The sequence below is a fragment of the Sinocyclocheilus rhinocerous genome, unplaced genomic scaffold (genome assembly GCF_001515625.1).
Source record: "Sinocyclocheilus rhinocerous isolate Xijiao unplaced genomic scaffold, SAMN03320098_v1.1 scaffold1121, whole genome shotgun sequence".
In the NCBI taxonomy this organism is placed as follows: domain Eukaryota; kingdom Metazoa; phylum Chordata; class Actinopteri; order Cypriniformes; family Cyprinidae; genus Sinocyclocheilus; species Sinocyclocheilus rhinocerous.
In genome coordinates this window covers 404126-422327 of record NW_015670367.1, presented here as the reverse complement: position 1 = coordinate 422327, position 18202 = coordinate 404126, and the positions used below count along the sequence as shown (strand labels likewise).

At 36.1% G+C, this 18202-nt stretch overlaps 4 protein-coding genes across 5 annotated transcripts in view; 3 read left to right on the top strand and 1 right to left on the bottom strand.

The window, feature by feature from the left end:
- The first annotated feature begins 1607 nt into the window (after nt 1-1607).
- LOC107734118 (ependymin) lies at nt 1608-3425 on the top strand. The gene is made up of 6 exons (XM_016545970.1): nt 1608-1752; nt 1872-1906; nt 2341-2475; nt 2597-2783; nt 2907-2991; nt 3108-3425. The coding sequence occupies exons 1-6, from the start codon at nt 1668-1670 to the stop codon at nt 3229-3231; spliced, it is 651 nt and encodes a 216-aa protein (XP_016401456.1). The 5' UTR covers nt 1608-1667; the 3' UTR covers nt 3232-3425.
- Nucleotides 3426-4592: 1167 nt separating this feature from the next.
- On the top strand, nt 4593-9833 carry LOC107734119 (pannexin-1-like). Its single transcript, XM_016545971.1, has 7 exons — nt 4593-4817; nt 6378-6514; nt 6592-6791; nt 7659-7864; nt 7988-8298; nt 8558-8708; nt 9023-9833. Exons 1-7 carry the CDS (start codon nt 4637-4639, stop codon nt 9106-9108), a joined length of 1272 nt encoding a protein of 423 aa, XP_016401457.1. The 5' UTR covers nt 4593-4636; the 3' UTR covers nt 9109-9833.
- A 1227-nt stretch (nt 9834-11060) lies between these two features.
- Nucleotides 11061-12572, top strand: LOC107734121 (insulin). The gene is made up of 3 exons (XM_016545974.1): nt 11061-11110; nt 11215-11399; nt 12357-12572. The coding sequence occupies exons 2-3, from the start codon at nt 11222-11224 to the stop codon at nt 12503-12505; spliced, it is 327 nt and encodes a 108-aa protein (XP_016401460.1). The 5' UTR covers nt 11061-11110; nt 11215-11221; the 3' UTR covers nt 12506-12572.
- An 821-nt stretch (nt 12573-13393) lies between these two features.
- LOC107734134 (rho GTPase-activating protein 35-like) overlaps nt 13394-18202 on the bottom strand; it is a 14472-nt gene continuing 9663 nt past the window's right edge. For both annotated transcript variants that reach the window (XM_016545995.1, XM_016545994.1), the window contains exons 5-7: nt 17829-17960; nt 17537-17642; nt 13394-17444 (exon numbers count right to left, since the gene is read on the bottom strand). In XM_016545995.1, coding sequence (XP_016401481.1) covers nt 17078-17444; nt 17537-17642; nt 17829-17960 — 605 coding nt within the window. In that variant the 3' untranslated portion in view covers nt 13394-17077. The remainder of the gene's footprint in view (nt 17445-17536; nt 17643-17828; nt 17961-18202) is intronic.

Here is an 18202-nt window from a genome sequence, read left to right as displayed (position 1 = left end):
ACTATAGTAAATCTGTCTGTCTCTGTCATTTAGATTTGCACTTGAAATGGGATTTTGATGAGATTTTTTTTCTTACATGTTTTCCTTCTGGTTAATGTTCCCTTTTACCCAGAAAACAAGACTGACATCAAGCAGGGAAAGCAAATAAACTAAATTTCACCAGTCACAAGCATCCCGCATTGACTCCAGCAGAAGCCCACAAAGGTGACTGCAGTTCAACATCTGGGCTCTGATAGCCACTACACACATCAGACACACATAGATGGTCACCTCCTCTCTTGGTATTCATTATACATATTATTTATTCATCTTAAATTCATAATGAAAAGCTTCTTTTGCTTAGGCTTTATTTTTTTAAGCAAGCCAGTTTAAAATACATGTTTGCTCTACATACTTTACAGTTAGACAATGTTTGTACCAAACACCAGCACAGGAATCGGAATTACTCTGACCCTTACATTCTGAGTAAGAAAGTGTTTGCCTAATGTATTTTTTTAAAAGATCCAGATTTCGCAACATGCATCAGCTAAACACGCAATGCTTTTCTTTAAAACTGATCTAAGAACAATTTTCGACACCCGGATCTTTACCATCTAAACGTAAATGTCAGAACCAATTCCTGACAATCCCTGGCATAAAACAGCAATAGTGAAAGTGGCCTACAAACGTTTAGGGAGATTTCTTGTGTCCTCTTTACAAGAAAACAGAATCAATGAATTATATTCGAAATTCTTGATATGCAGTTGAGTTTCTAGATATGCAGTTGAGTTAGTGCATGTCTCAGGTGTAAAGAATCAACAATAGCTACATTTAAATTTGAAGTTTGTCTTCATCTTGTTTGATTACCAATGGTACAAAAATAAGTAAAATCACAAGGGTGACAAAACAACTGACCAGAGCATTTCCTTCACATTCACATTTATTTAGAATTTAGAATTAGAACTAGACAAGAAATATTATTATTATTTAAATAATGAGTGTCATAGCCATCAAATTTGGTGACACTACAGTATTTTCATTATATCATTTTCATTTCTTTACTTCTAGTGCTGTTTACTTTCTTTCACATTTTTTACTTACTATTTTACATACTTGCGTGACGTACATGAATGCTGTTCTTTTGTTCTGTGGTTTGGAAGATCATTGCGGTCAATTTTTTAAATGTAAAAATCAGATGGAAATGCTTCTAAGTATTGCAAGTGCAGACCTCTGTTAGTAGAGCGGAATGACGAGGAAACAGAGAACGTTCCAGATGGCTTTTTGTTTTCACACCTGTATAACCGACTTGTTTTTCTTTTCTTTTCTTTTTCCCTTGATTGAGAAGTTTAGTCAGGGCATCCTCAGTGTAATCCTCACCTTACATGAACCAAAATCATGTGATACGACACCAACTGTCTCTGGACTGGTCACCACTGAGTGCCGATCAGAGGCCGGACGGCGGGGATTGTTTGTATAAATTCATTTTTTTGACCTTGTTTGTCTTGTGAATGTGTGCCAATTCTGTCCAGCTTTCAGAAGGTGATTTCGAAACATCTTTTGTTTATTCCATTGCTGGATGTCCAGAGATGGAAGGGAGGGGGCATTTATATGGGGTGCAGGGGTTATATATAAAAAGTGCAGTCTGAATGATTGTGGATGTGTCTGGACCTGAATAAAGTTAGAGAGCAATGATGCATACAGTCAAGCTGCTCTGTGTGGTTTTCTCGGGCCTCTGTGCTGTTGCCTGGGCTTCGTCTAATCGCCAGCCATGTCGTAAGAGCTCTATATTTTTCTCTAATATTACTGAGATTACAATAATATTTTTGAATCTGAACATTCTCAGAAGCTGTAGCTGATGTGAAGAAATTTTACTTTTAATATTTATTTTTCAGATTCACCACCATTGACCAGTGGAACAATGAAAGTGGTGAGTGTACAAAATTTCAAAGAGATGTTTAATATTTTTATCAGGTTGTTAGTGTACGATTTGGCTCGGCAATGAGAAGCGTTTTTTTCACCATTTATGAAACAATCTAATTCACTGATTGTACAAGGCTTTTTATTTACACACACTAATTTAAAGGCATCTACAGTGAACATATTCCCCTGAAAATGCATTTTTAATTTAGTTAATTAACCTGTGTGATAAAATATTTGCTTAACATAAGGCAGTGTGGTGGAGCATATATATTTGCCCTGGCAAAATGGACTTGAAATTGTATTTGCATTTAAAACCTTACTTTTGGTTTCATTACCTTAAACCTATTGTAAACTTCAGAACGATTAAAAGCTCAATCAAAAGTATTTTTATTGAACATTTATACTGTTCTCTTTTGTTTCACATGCAAAATGCATATTCAGGTTTCAACGGGGGGTCATGACCTTGCATCTGGAGAGTTCAGTTATGACTCCAAAGCGAATAAATTTCGTTTTGTGGAGGACACTGCTCACGCGAACAAAACTTCTTATATGGATGTGCTCATACATTTTGAAGAGGTAGGCCTAATCAGCATTTCTGTCTCTCTATTCCTCTTCTTCTTTCAGCTTGTGATTCACAAGTTTTTGTTTTTGTAGCTTTTTTCAGCAAAATATATTCAAGCACTTTATTTCCACACAGGGTGTACTTTATGAGATAGACAATAAAAACGAAAGTTGCAAGAAAGAGACTCTGCAGTTCCGTAAGCACCTGATGGAGATTCCACCCGATGCCACTCACGAGTCTGAGATTTACATGGGCAGCCCCTCAGTCACAGAACAGGGACTCAGAGTTCGGGTGTGGAATGGAAAGTTGCCTGAACTTCATGGTCAGTACCTTTTTTTATTTGTTTGGTTATTTTATTGTTTTTCTAAATCATGCTTTTTATTGTTTTATTGTGTATATCAAAATATCAAATTTATTTTTTGGTGGCTTCCAATTTTCTTTTCAGCTCACTACTCTCTGTCAACCACTTCCTGTGGCTGTTTGCCGGTCTCTGGCTCCTACTACGGTGATAAGAAGGATCTTCTCTTCAGGTACAGCAGAGATTAAATTCAAGTTTTTCTAAAAATGTTTTCTGAATATGTCTACATTTTATTGTATCCTTCAGTTTTGCATATCAGTCATTAAACTGAGCTATTTTCGGCTTCAGTTTCTTCGGTGTTGAAACAGAAGTTGATGACCCGCAAGTCTTTGTGCCCCCGGCCTATTGTGAGGGGGTGACATTTGAGGAGGCTCCAGACGACCACAGCTTCTTTGACCTGTTCCACGACTGAAAAAACATAAGATGATATACAAACTTCCAAAGATGGCTACATACAAGAATAAAAAGAGCATTTAAATAAAAACTATTTTCTGTATCCATCTTTCTTTCTTCAGAAAATGTCTGCAGTTTCTTTCTTGCTATCTTTTTTTGTCTTTTGTAACTTGTTTCTTCACTGAAGTCAATAAAGCTGAGCTTTCACTGAAATCCATTTTTGATGTTTGTTTAAAAAACAAAAATCACAAATCTGTGTGGACAACAGAGGTGCTAAGAAAATCAGCAATTCTACAGTAAAACTTAATGATCATTGAACAGAAAAAAAGGAAAAAGTAACAAAGTTCTTATTTCCAGGAAAAGTTAACTAAATAAATCTACCAAAAAGAGTTTTATGTGCAGTACTGGGACAATATTTTCATATATCATACACCTCCAACCATGTTATTGAACAGTTAGTTCATGCTACTAAAATTATAAACACATGAATAAATGCTAAATGCACAATGATGAATGGAAAATTAACTGCGTTTCTTTACTTACTGGTTGTTTAGTGCTACAATAGCTTTTGTTTGTTTGCTTGTTTGTTTGTTTCAATAAGAAATACTCAGTTATGCACAAGCAATTTAAATGGGATGGCAGGGTCAATGTCACAGACAGTAAGAAAGAGAGTTGCGGGAAGCTTGTGAAAGCTGCATGGAGCCTCCATCTGACATATCTTCACTGTTTGAGGTTTACCTAACCAGCATTTCTGTCTCTCAGCAAAGTTAGGGAAATTTCCCAACTTCAGTGGTTAGAGACACGGACAATTCATTTTTTCCACTTCTTATTTTTGTGTTCTTTAGTGGAGTGTGGTGGAGAAAGAAAGAACGAGATAAAGAAAATAAAAGAAAAAAGAAAAAAAGAATGTCCATGTCATATGGTTACTTTAAGAGAATCCCACAGGAAGCAAGATAGAGTATTGCGATGAAAAATTCCATTGTTTTCTGTCTGCTGTCTGTCCAGGAGCGCACATGAAACTATATTATTATTTAACTACGTTATTATTATTATTATTATTATTACTATTTTAGTTTACTACTAGCCTAGGGGTTAGGGTTAGCCATATGCCTCTCACTTTATTGCTGTCTTTATTTGATAGCAGACTAGCTTGTCATAAGTCTTTTTTCTTTGTCTTATAAAATCACACATTAGTATAGCCTATGTTTAATGGAGGGTATGAACGTCAAAGTGTGTAACGAGCTTTTTAATAAAAAGATTTAATACTTTGATTTGGACAACTGTCTCGATCTGAATTCAGACTGAATAAGGTTTCTACAATTCCCTCTTATGTTGTTATTGGTTGATGAACCGTGCACGAAACCCTGCCCACCACCGGAAGCGGTGCACTTGACACATAGGCTACTGTACATTTCATCGCAACAATGGCAATAGCACGCGTTGCTACCGAATATGTGTTTTCTGATTTTTTATTGAAAGAGCAGAGTGACTCTAAGTATAAAGGCGTGCGGCTGGAACTGGCAACAGACAAACTGGCCAGTTTTATCGCGGTTGGGCTTCCTTTGTTACTCATCTCACTCGCCTTTGCACAAGAAGTCTCTGTGGGTCAGTAAAATCATTTTATCACCGCTACCGAAATTTGCGAAAAAAGAAAAAAAGTCAACAGTGTTTACTTTGAAACGTCTGATAGAGATGAGAGGCTTAAACCTGTGGGTTCATGTTCAAACTGATAAACATGAAGCGCATCTCTCCGTTATCTTACTGATTTGAACAGAAAGGCTCCCAATTGTTGAAAGACACTCGTTAAATCGACATTTACTCCATTGTTTTTGTAGAGTGTTCTGTAATATTGCGTTACAGCTGGATGGACGTGTTTTTGCACAACTTACTGTCGATCACTTGGACAAAGACCGACGTCAGTTGCTAATCGGTTTAGCGTTTAAATCCAGAATGGGGGCGTCAGGAGCGATGTGTGCGTTCACAAAACAAAACACGAGACACATGCAGCAATTTATAAGCATGCGAACTGTTATTGTGCTATTTTGCAGGATAAATGCACTTATTTTGAAGTTTTAAATAATTATTGCGGCCAGTCTTTTGCCACGCGCATTGTGACCATTATATCTTTTGTTTATTTTTATTTTAGTTGAGGGCGTGTTATCGGTCTCGGTATAAAGAGTCGAAGGCAGAAATAACACACTTCTTCAGTCACAACTAAACCAGAGTGTTATGCTTAGCAAAGTTCTGTCTTCCTGAGACAAAGGAGTGTACTTGTCTCACAAAATTCTTTTCTACTGTCTTTGATGCTATTGAATTCGGACTATCTGTTTTATCTCTAGGTTGTTGGTTAAAAGCTGCAACACTAGCTATTAGCCATACAAGATGGATGTCATCGTGGTAGTCTATTGTTAAACTAGTTTTTAATAAATAATATTTTAATAAATATTGACTGTTTTAATTAATATTAAAGTTTTTGATTTTATTATATTAAAATTATTAATTTAAGATGTGCTCTTATTTGGCATTAATTGGATTAATATTATTTATATTTCAAGTGCTGCAATTACCATAATGAGAATGATTGTAACACTGATTTAAGTTTACAAAAAAAAAGAAAAAAAGTAATTTGCTCACTCTCATGTCATTCCAAAACTGACTTTAATTTATCTGCAGAATGCAAAAGAAGATACATTAAGAAATGTCTGTGTTTTTTTTCATACAATGGAACTCAATGAGCTCCAATATTGTTTGGTTACCAATATTCTTCAGTTAATCTTCTTTTGTGCTACTTTCGGCAGTACTTCACAGACATTAAGAAACATTAGGTAGATTAAGTACTCTGTAAATTATGAAGGAAGAAATTGTCCCGGACTTCCCACTTGTTCCTTTAGTTTTGATTAATTTAAGATGAGTATTTGAAAGACGTTTATAAATAGACAATTAACACAAAGTACGCCAACATAATGCACTTACCTTAATATCACATTTATGCAGGAATATCAATTGCTCATAACAGAGATGCAAAAACACTTTGTATTTCTGTGTTAAGTAGCATAGTTGAGCATTTTTTGGGATGAGTTTAATAATATGATTTCCATTACCTAGCTCTTTTTATGTTTTAATCTAAGAAAATTACAAGTTCTTGTGTAATTTCCACTCTCTTAGGTACTCAGATCACATGTTTTCCACCCACTAATTTCACATTGAGGCAGGCTGCATATGTGGACTCCTTCTGCTGGGCTGCTGTAGAGCATCACCCTACAGAAAATGGGGCTGATAGCGCCCCCCTTAATCTACACAAGGTAACATATAGTGAACAACAATAAAGAGGTTCTTTGTTGCTTTGTTTTTCTCTTATTCTCTGTCTCTTTACCTGCAGTTCTTTCCTTATATCCTTCTGCTGGTTGCCATCCTCATGTATATTCCTGCTCTCTTCTGGCGTTTCACGGCTGCCCCTTCCCTATCCTCTGACCTCAGTTTTATCATGGAGGACCTTGACCGTTGCTTCAACCGTGCCATTCGCCTCGCCAAGAGCCTCACATCCAAACAAGACAAAGACATTGCAGAAGACCCACACAGGTGTAGTGCACTGAACATTTAAAAAAATCTAGCTATGATAGCAACCTGAAGTTGAAAATTGTGAGAAATACAATGTTTAATTCTCACAGGGTGCTTCTAAAACTGCTTCTAAAAGTCGTTATCAGCACTGTACATTAAAAAAAAAAAAAAAAAAAAATCTTGAATTCATTCAGAATATTTAAATATTCCAGAAAGTCGGTTTGCTTCCAGACCAACTCTGGTCCAGACTGAGACTCAGTAAATCAGTATCAGTAAATATTTTTTAAAAGAAGTCTCTTATGCTTGCCAAGGCTGCATTTATTTGATCAAAAATACAGTAAACACCGTAATATTGTGAAACAATACTACAAATGTAATGGAAATAATGTTTTTCTAATTTGCTGTATTTTTAAAGTGTAATTTATTCCTCTGATGGCAAAGCTGAATTTTCAGCACCATTACTCCAGTCTTCAGTGTCACATGATCCTTCAGAAATCATCCTAATATGCTGATTTGGTGCACAAGAAACATTTCTTATTATCATCAACATTGGATCATTTTTTTCAAGAATCTTTGATGTGTGGAAAGTTCAAAAGAACTGCATTTATTTGAAATGTAAATCGTTTGTAACATTAAAAATGTCTTTACTGTCCCTTTAATCAATTTAATGCATCCTTGCTGAATAAAAGTATGAATTTCAAATCAAATCATTTTCCAGTTTGAATGCTTGTGAACAACTGGCTTCTTTGCTATTTAAGCTTCCTTTCTATCTCCTTTCCATTTCCTTTCCTTCCTCACTCATAACCCAAATATTGAAATATCCTTAATCTGCTGATCTTAACCTTAATCTTAAAACCCCTATTCTCTCTCTCTCTCTCTCTCTCTCAGTGGTCTTGAAATGACTGAAGCTTGTTTTAAGTACCCTCTTGTAGAGCAGTATTTAAAGACAAAGCGTTCATCTTGGGCTTTGGCTGCAAAGTATCTGCTTTGTCGGGTTTTAACATTCCTCACTTTACTGCTGGCCTGCTTCTATCTGACCTACTACATCTTTTGGGTGTCACCTAGTGATCAGTTCTCCTGTAACCTGCGCAGAGGTGTGTGCCAGATAGTGTTTCCGTACATGTGATACACTTCAGAAATGAATATTAACATGTGATAGTGTGTCTCTAATCATTTTATGATGTTTTTTTTTCTGAATTGTGTTTGTTTTTCTCCAGGAATTTTAGTAAATGAGAGTGTGGTGCCAGATGCAGTTCAGTGTAAGCTGGTGGCAGTGGGTGTTTTCCGCCTGCTAAGTTGCATGAATCTGGTGGTGTATTTACTGTTAGCACCGGCCGTGGTTTATGCTGCCTTCCAACCTGCTCGTCAGCACCAGCGCGCTCAGTTCCTCCGTCCATACCACCTGCTGCCTGCTTTCGGTCACGTGCTGGATTTGCAGCCTACCACTCGCCGTTATGATGACCTCAGCATCTACCTGCTGTTCTTGGAGGAAAACCTGAGTGAGCTTAAGAGCTACAAATGTTTGCAGGTTTGTACATGTGCATTTGAATGTTTGAATTTTATGCATCTGTTTTATATTTTTGTCAGAGTGTCGACTTTACAGATCTTCTTTATGCACCAAGAGCTTGTAACACTCTAAAGAGAAAGGAAAAAATGAAATCGCATCATATGACCCCTTTAATACATGGTTATATCTGGTGAAAATGCACTAATATCTCATTCCCAGAACTGAATGCTGCTGTCAGTGAGTGAAGACTAATACATTTGTTTGCGATGTGTGTACGAAGGTGTTGGAGCTGCTGTCAGAGGGAGGGGAAGCAGCGTTTGACACCATGTGTCTCCTCAGGACTCTAGGACAAGTGAGGACTGACATGGTGGACAGAAAACAAGCTCAAACTGTAAAGGGAAATGCAGAGAAAGAAATCTCTGAAATAAAGGGTAAGTGTAACATCAGAAAAGTGAAAATAAGACACACAATATCCTTAAGTCACAGTTACTTGCATTTCCTTCACAATTCATTTGCCCCTTTTCTGTATAATTTACTGCTGATATTATGTTGGCTTATTAAAAGTCAAAAATAAATCTGTAATAGTTGTGAATGTGTAAGCCAAATGTGGCTTTCATGTTTCTTATGTGAAGAGAATGAACACACTAATTCCATGTTCTTTTTATCGGGAGGACGCAGGTAAAACATCTGTCTTGTTGAACCAACTGTTGTTATATCAGCTTGTATGAATGTGTTTTATCTCTAGATGCCACTTCTGTTCTGCTGGATGATGGAGTACAGACGGAAAAAAGCTGCAGCTGTGTGAAAGACATAAGACACAGGGTGGTCTAACATATAACAAAGTCAAATCAAACTACAATGAGTTTACATGTATTTTGAATATAAAGGAAATGTAAGATTTTATAATGCTTGAATATAACACTGTTAATTTACTAATTTACTAACTGCAGAACTGAGCTGCATGAGCTTTTTATGCCTTACATTAATAGAAATGGGATGAATGTTTTTTTTTATAACTTTAATAACGTTATTTATGAGGTTGATGAATGTTAAGTCCCTATTGTATGCATTATGAAAACAATGTTACAACATATATTCTGGGGTGACATTTGTGGGTACAGTGATGTTGCAACAATGAATCTAAATAATAATTAATATGCTAATGTTAGAATACTAACAACTAACTTCTGCCAATGTTGCTTCTTGGTAACATACCATTTAAGCAATTCCTCTTAACATACAAATAATTTAAATAATTTTAGAATGACTGCAAGTGTATAATGTGAACAAAAAGTCATCAAAATGTTCTCTTTATTATAAACCATCCAATGCTAATCTTATATGCATCATGTACTTGCAAAATGAAGAAATTGGGGTGCAGAAAACGGGGGTGTTTCCCCGAGGCAACATCATAGTTAAGATAGAAGGGATATAGTCATTGTAATGTCTAAATGATTGGAAATGATTTTATGTGTGCAAACCCAGGATTAATTAGGCTCCATTTCTAGAGGTAATAATGCACTGCCTATGCAAAAGCAATAATCAAATATACAAACTATTATGTATGATATGTATAATTATATTTCACTGTTTTTAAGTAAAATATTTTGCAGTTTTGTATTTATTTGATACAGATTTACAGTATCGTGTCAGAAATGTGTTTAAATGATTTTGTAGCTCTAATTGTAATGTTTTTGTTTTATGTTTTCTAACCTTAAATCCTTCAGAGATGTTAAAATGCATGTCTTCAGAGGTGAGCTCTTCAAACATGGTGCTTGTAACCCTAAAAAATGATTTTTAATGGACTGCGTTCAGGGAAGTAGAATACAGGCTTGTAATGTAATAAAAAGCACTCTATTTCCCCCATACAACTGTATTTTTCTCTGTTATCATGGATTTATATACTATATATATGCCAAAAGTCATGGAGTTCAGAACTAATGTTCAGATATATTTCAGTAAACCAGCTTCACATTCTCATTACTGCTAAATATCAAATATTGTTGCAGTTTTATGGCTAAACTCCAGAAAATCAGTAATGAGGTGCTTTGACGGTTACAGACTTGAAAAACAAAGAGGCAGGATTAAAGAACCCTAAACTCTAAAACAAAGAATCATTTAGGCAAAAAGGGTTCTTCCGGCTGATAAGGTTCTAAATAGAAGTGTTGCTACATGTAAAGAACCATTAAAGAACCTTTTTTTTTAGATTGGAGAATAGAAGGTAGAACATTATGAAAGTATGTGATAATTTGCCATAAAATCTTTCCATTACATACATTATGAATAACCACACAAATCTTCATTGCTAGAAAATGTCACAGAGAGAACGTCACAAACATTACTAATGACTAATGAGACATTTAATCCCATTTCCCTAAAGAGTGAGATACCCGGAGACACTGCTGTTTTACTCACAAGCTTTACAAAGAAAATCCACCAGCTGTCACCTTCTAGCAGATCCATGATCAGGCCATTCTGTGTAAACTTCTATCCTCAACAGTTATTAACAATTAACCAAAACCCACTTGAGATTGTCAGCACAGGCTACTAGACCTGCGTGAGCACCAGAATGTGTTTGTCTTTCATGAGCATAGTAGCACTCAGGAGTTAATGTCAATTGGTTGGGCAAACACAGCTAATGTGGCATGTGTAATGGGACAGTCACTTAAGTGTCAAAGTGTGTTTGCGCACAAGATTTGTTTTCCGCTGATTCAGGCAAAGACTGCACAACCCACCAAAACACATGTATAAAAATGAGAAGCAAATGCTGTTCGTCCCAAACCTTCTCTCGTCTACCTTCTCTACCATTCCTCGTCCTCTGCTTCAAGAACAGGTAAGAGAACAGCAGGATGGTAAATCAACAGATAATGCTATTGCAACTGGTGTTACATGTAGATGTTTTATCAGTAAAAGTGCATATATCTGTCTTTCTGTCAGCGTGACCATGACAGTGTGGCTCCAGGCTGGTGCTCTGTTGTTCCTGTTGGCCGTCTCCAGTGTGAACGCTAACGCAGGGGCCCCGCAGCACCTGTGTGGATCTCATCTGGTTGATGCCCTCTACCTGGTCTGTGGTCCAACAGGCTTCTTCTATAACCCCAAGAGAGATGTTGAACCTCTTCTGGGTAAGGAAGACTATGTTTCTATTAGATGAGCTTTGAAGAATAGTGCGTTAATATGGGAAGAGATGCTAGGATACTAATAATACTAGAGACTGCAAAGATATTCAACCTATCCTGTAATTAATTCATTGAATATTTTGTAGTGTACACAGTCTGTTTTATTCACCTTTTAAATGCATAATGAAGATAATAATATTGAAGTAATAATATTTCTATAGCGAGAAATATTGATTAAAGCTGATCTGCATAATATTAAGCTATTTAATTAAATGACCTGCAGAAAGGTGACAGAGAACATGGAAATGAATTGTCCAGAGTGTTGTCTAAAATAATGGCAATGGTTAAAGTAACAGTTTTCTCTTTTATAATATATTTTAAAATGTGATTTTTTTCCTGTGATGACAAAGCTGAATCTAATGTGCTGATTTGGTGCTCAAGTAACATTTCTTATTATTATCAATGTTGGACTGAGTTGTACTGCTTGATATTTTTGTGGTAACTGTAATACATTTTTCAGGATTCTCTGATGAATAGAAAGTTTAAAAAACAAACAAAAAAAAAACCCAGCAAATGCCTTTACTGTCACTATTGATACATTTAATTCATAGGCTACTTGCTGAATAAAAGTATTAATTTCTAAAAAAAAAAAAAAAACTTTCACTCAAAACTTTTGAATGGTAGTGTATATGTAAACAATACTGTATGTATAATGTGTAAAACAACTTTAAAGGTGCATGTATAGTGTCTCATCAAGGCTAGACATGACATTTTGGGGGGAATTCAAAAAGATTTGAACCCCTGTGGCAATTAATATGATCTGATTGTCTGCATTTTTTCTTTATCCAACTGAATGGGGAACTTCAAAGAAGAGAAACTATTAAATTTGGCCCTGTTGTACACTATAAAACAATATAAAACTAGACTAATGTCAGGATTTTCTCTATTGTTGTATTTTTCCAGGTTTCCTTCCTCCAAAATCTGCCCAGGAAACTGAGGTGGCTGACTTTGCATTTAAAGATCATGCCGAGCTGATAAGGAAGAGAGGCATTGTGGAGCAGTGTTGCCACAAACCCTGCAGTATCTTTGAGCTGCAGAATTACTGTAACTAAAGAACCTGCACATGTCCTGTGACAACCGCCAATGACTTCACCACCTGTTTGCACACAGGTATCAGCCTTAATGCTCGTGATTTGTTTTTCATAGAAAATTAAATTTGATCAAATTAATGCTGTTGTTTTTGTATCACTACATTGCAATTTAAATAAGGTATTTAGAAATTCCAGTCATTTAAATGAGAAAACAATTCAGTTTTATTTGACAAGTTAAGAACATTAAGATAAACAGGAATAAATTACATTAGTTCAGCCCCATCTGAGTTCTCCAGATTGAAATTCAGCCTGTGCTCAGAGTCTTAGACTTTTGGTTCCATGACTAAATCTTGAAACCTCAAACCTCTAGAGTGGAGTCTAAGTCTAGTCTAACAACCTAGGTTAACCCATCATAACGGACATCATTTACTAACATTTAATTCTGACTATATACTGTATAGCTTTGTATTATAAATCTTAAAGATAGGTATTACTGTAAGGGCAGATAATCAGAGAAATGTGTTTTCATGATCTCTTTTTTTAATACTACAGTAGGTTTAAAAATATACAATGACATCATCCATTTAGATAAATATAATATCATTCAAAAGTTTAGGGTCAGTAAGATTTTTTTCCCCCAAAGAATATATAAAATATATTTAAATAGGAAAAAGTAATTATAAATTGTGATATTCCACAATATTACAGTTTTTACTGTATTTTTTATTTTTTTTATCAAATAAATCTAGCCTTGGTGAGCAAAAGAGAATGTATGTCTCATCTACCCCAAACATTTCAACAGCACTATATAACCAGTATTATTGACATAACATTCAATCTACTGATATGGCATGTTGCTCACTATCTAAAGGAAACTCAATGAGAATCACAAAAAAATTGAGAACATCATACATGTAACAAAATTGATTTATTGTTCATTCTCACTCATTTAAAGCCCTCCTGACCCTCCTTCATCACAGGATCATTTAGCTGTTTTTTCCATCATAATTAAATACATATTTTAAATCAGACTCATATTCTGAAATACTGAAACAGCAAAAAACCTCCCTGTATAGATCTTCTGTCATGCACATTACTATACTAGCCTAACACCATTAAAAAAGAAAAAGGCTTAAATAAGAAGCAAGAGATTAAGCACCAAGACTTTTTTTTTTTTTTTTTCATATATGAAAGAAACAAGTTTAATTACGGTCAACTGAAAGGCAGTGTGTTTTGCACTTCTAACACACAACCAGGCCACCACTACAGTAATTCTGAAAAGTCCTTCATTTGAGTGGTACAAACGATACCATGTGAGCCACATGAAAAGGCCACAATCCCTTTTCTCTCAAACTTTTTTAAAAGCATAACATAAAGGCTGTTTCTTTCCAACATGAAAGGAAATAAACCAACTACTCACGGCAGAAAGAGCTGCGCTGCTAATTAATAGAAACTAAAGGCACCAGGAAGAGGATGAAACAAAGTGGTAGGTGTGTGTGCGTTAAAGTGGTCAAGAGTCTAGACGCTTCTCCCACAAACTAGCCCACATCCAAAAATCAAATCGCTATGAACAGGTTTTCTCTTTAATTTACATTTGCAGTCATGTAACTGGGCTGTTCTACAGATTATAGAAACATTTTTTTTCATGCGCTCATATATTTATTAAACATACCTGCTGATCAACTTATGGCCACAAGAGGGTAGCAGAACATTCATTTACAAAGAGCAAGAGTTGAAGAATTATTATGGACTGACCCTTGATATAACTTGCATTCAGACAACACAACTGATTTGGATCAGATTCTTTCTGATTACAATAATAGGCCTATTATAATTTTTTTTAACTTAAAATTATATAAAAGATTCTGTAAAGGTTTTTTTTTTTTTTTTTTATCTCAATCACTCTGATAAATTCGATAAAATTACAATATTTAGAGTGAGAGAAATTTCACGCGAATTTATATTGAAAATTATCGTGAAATACATCGTTTCAAAGTGTCACATGCCACCCAGAATTTTGACTAATGCTCTCTTAGCAGTTTATAAGGACAGTTTATTAGTAAATTCAGCAGTTCATGTGTTGTGAGGTACATTTTCACACATTTTGATTGTTTAAATGACTCCTAATGTTGCACCATCATAACTAATCAGGGCTTCTCCTTCCTTTTTTTTTTTTTGCCAGTATTTACTCTGGCTTTAACACAATGCAACAGACAGAGAATAAACAAGTTCTCATACTCAGACTTTTAGGAGGAAAAAAAACAAAAGTAAAATCCAAAGAAGTTCTACTTCTACATCACTTCTACTTAACAGAACATTTTGTGGCACTCTTAAAGGGCCTCAGATCTTTAACCATTATGATAACCATCACAGTTACCCATCATTTTCTTGACTAACCACATTAGCATGAAGAGAAATTGCATTCTTACAAGTATAACACAGAGATGGCTGTATCAACATCTGGACTAGTTGCTAATTGTAGAGTTTTCAAGCAGTTTGCTGGAAATCTCGACACGAACGGAAAATACTACACTTCAATTAGAGTTGGGATTCTTTCAGTTTTGTTCAGCCTGGTAGAAAAGCAGCAGATACACATGAAGACGATCATGAACGAAAGTGTTGTCTAATCATTAAAGATTTGCCATATTTGTCAAGTATTTGAGTTGAATCTGACACACTCATCCCCAACCCGTCATCAAAATATGCACAACTGGTGTTGAACCCTCCTCAGCCACATTGCACTACTTTGGTACTTCAGCTTTTCTACCTTGACTGGATAGAAATAGGAAGTGGCATTTCAAGCAAAATACGTTTAGGAATAATTTCCTTCACATCAGAAGCTTTGTGGTTTAAGAGAAAAAATAAGGTAATATACATAAATCTACACATTCGACGAATCTTTGTCTCTTTATACATCATGGATTTGTCCAGAAGAGTTTAGACAGAACATGGAGATGGCAGAAGCAGAAGAGGCAAATCACGTCATTCCAATCCAGTTACAGGGAGATAACAATGAAAAAAAAAAGGTGATTTAAGGTCCATGTTAGTCAAAATTCAGGCTGTACAAGAGGTCCAAAAACATACTAATAGAGGACAAAAGACATACTAACAAATGTAGAATCATCAAGAGTGAACTTGAGTCCAGGATTAGGCTTAATCTGTGTGACCTCTCTACATTCACCTTGAAAAGGTCCATTGATCTTTTAAACCCGATGGCAAAAATGTGAACCAATCATTATTCAGTGTCGCAGTTCACAATACAGGTCTATATAAAAAGACAAAAAAGTGCTTTAGATTATTATTAAGTAAAAACAATGGAGTTCGTAAAACAGTCAAACTGGGCATCAGTAAATGCCTTCAACATGTATTATTTAAAACTTGAGTCCAAAATCAAAGTGTGAGGGTTTTGAGTTGCTGATTCAGAGTCTGAGGGTCAGAGTAAATCTGCAGTCTCAGTGATCTTGAGCCCCACACAAGCACTAACTGGAAGTGCATTCCCTAAACCCACGTGATATCGCTGCCATTTAAATCCCAGCCTTCAAAGAAAGGGCACGTATGCTCCCATTAGGTGAATTTATGAGCAAAGATCCACAGGAGACACTCAGCAAAGCAAATCCTCGTCAACATCACCTTCTAGCCTATCAGGTGTCAGAACTTCAAGTCTTTGAAGCAAGGAATAAAAACATCCTTCAAAATCCATGGTACATTTAAAGTTCGCATAACTTAAAATAGGCATGGGGTAGAAACCAATAATGGTAGAGTGGAACACAACAGCCAGGCAAAATGGTGAATATGGTTGCAGCTAAAGTGATTTCATTCATCTTGAAATAAAGATAAAAGAGAGCGAGAAAGAGAAAAGTGAAGTTAATTCTATTATTCTCCCAAAATGTTTTTAGGATGAAAGGCTGAACGACGAGTAAGTGCTTCATGGTTTTCATGACTATAGTGTCCTCTATACCACAGATCCATAAAGAGACATAAAGAAAGAGAGCAGGAGAGAAAGAGAGCAGGTTCTGTTGTAAAATGAAAAACCATTTGTATCCTTCTTGATTAGAACATCTATATTCACTCTCTAGAAAATAACACCACCCCCTTCTGTAATAAACTACATGAAGGGCAGCGCTGACATGGTGATTGGAGTCTTTGTTGGTTACACACTTTAAAAAGAATTTTCAAGAGTTCATAAGCGCACAGACCTTCATTTTTTTGTGTGATATGTGTTAATAACTGTAGATTAGGGTGCGTAGTCCTACAAAGAGTTTAGATACAACCCTAATCAAACACACCTGAACCAGATAGTCAAGGTTTTGTGGTACATTAAAAATCATAGACGTGTGTTAGAACAGGTTGGAACTAAATTCTGCAGGATGGTGGATTTTCAGGAGCAGGACCGAGCATCCCAGATGTGAGTACTGAGAGCTCAGAACTATTTTTACATACAACACTGACCTAAACAAGCTACATGTTTTAGACGCGTTTAGATGTGTGTGCAGAGCTTGTATGTAGATGTGTAAGCATGCATTGCAAGTGTGTGTGTGCAAGCGTTTGTGTGTGTATAGTTCACTAAATAACGGCCACGTGATTTTCCCCATCTCACAGTGTTTGTGGTTCTGCAGGGGCCGTGTGTGGCATCTGGGGGGGAGAATGTGGCGGGGACTGCAGAAGGGAGGTGAAATGTGGGGTCGGAGGGCAATAAGAAGGGGCGGCTGTGGGGGATGGGGGCAATCCGGAGGGCACCAATGGTCCAGGGGGTCCAAAGGGGCCAGTGGGTGACTCAGCAGGAGGCTGGTTGTAAAAGAAGAAAGCACACTGATGGATGAATGTCTCGATGATTGTCTGGTAGGTGCGCGTGGCTGTCAGGGCATCCATTGAGGTGAAGTCTGGCCGCATCAGTGTTGGCCAGAAACAGATGGAGAGATTCTCGCTGGTCATTAAGTTGACTCTGTTCCACTGACTAACCCTGAGAGAGAGAAACAGAGAGATATGATTTACTGTCTCTTCCCTTTAACTGATCTGGAATAGTTAGCAACTGCAGGTGGTTTTCAAACTCACTTGTTTAGATGGCTCATTACATATTTGAAGACATCAAAATTTTCCCTGGGAAATTGTCTTAACACATCCTTCATTGTGTGAAGCCTCTGTTCTCGATCATTAATTTCTGTGCACACAAAATTAAAAACTTGATTATTCCACAGGCTTAGACAGGCACAGTGTTATGGATGAAATAACACCCAATTTTTCGTCTTCTGCATGCAAAACTTTATTATTTTTGAATTCAAGAGGATGCATTTACATTATTAAATTCTTCACAAATGTATTTAAAGAATGTTAAGGGAAATCTTACTGAAAGTTTCCACCAGCTCCTCCTGTGAGCTGTAAGGAATCAGAGGCTCAGGCAGCTCAGAGAAGAAACTTTTCATTGCTCCGGCAACTGTGTTCACAGTGAAGTCCTTCTCCACAAGGTCCAGATTGTGGTCTAAAACGAATGAAAAATTAATATAATTAAACAAAGTGAGTCAAGGAAGAACAAGAGCAGTACAGTTTATCCATCAATATGTTTTTGTGTGCGCGGAAATAACAAAACACAAAATACATTTTACATTAAAAGCTTGTACATCCTGTCAACTAGGGGTGGGTGATATGACCAAAATCTTATATCACGATATGAGTAATTTTATTTCACGGTAACGATATATATCACAATATAGATATATTTTG

Bases quoted from the DNA above. Each gene is read 5' to 3' on its own strand.
- LOC107734118 (XM_016545970.1), top strand. From the start codon at position 1,668: ATGATGCATACAGTCAAGCTGCTCTGTGTGGTTTTCTCGGGCCTCTGT. The intron at 1,907-2,340 runs GTGAGTGTACAA...ATGCATATTCAG, and splicing joins CCAGTGGAACAATGAAAGTG to GTTTCAACGGGGGGTCATGA. The intron at 2,992-3,107 runs GTACAGCAGAGA...TTTCGGCTTCAG, and splicing joins AAGAAGGATCTTCTCTTCAG to TTTCTTCGGTGTTGAAACAG.
- LOC107734119 (XM_016545971.1), top strand. From the start codon at position 4,637: ATGGCAATAGCACGCGTTGCTACCGAATATGTGTTTTCTGATTTTTTA. The intron at 4,818-6,377 runs GTCAGTAAAATC...CCACTCTCTTAG, and splicing joins TGCACAAGAAGTCTCTGTGG to GTACTCAGATCACATGTTTT. The intron at 8,299-8,557 runs GTTTGTACATGT...GTGTGTACGAAG, and splicing joins AGAGCTACAAATGTTTGCAG to GTGTTGGAGCTGCTGTCAGA.
- LOC107734121 (XM_016545974.1), top strand. From the start codon at position 11,222: ATGACAGTGTGGCTCCAGGCTGGTGCTCTGTTGTTCCTGTTGGCCGTC. The intron at 11,400-12,356 runs GTAAGGAAGACT...GTATTTTTCCAG, and splicing joins AGATGTTGAACCTCTTCTGG to GTTTCCTTCCTCCAAAATCT.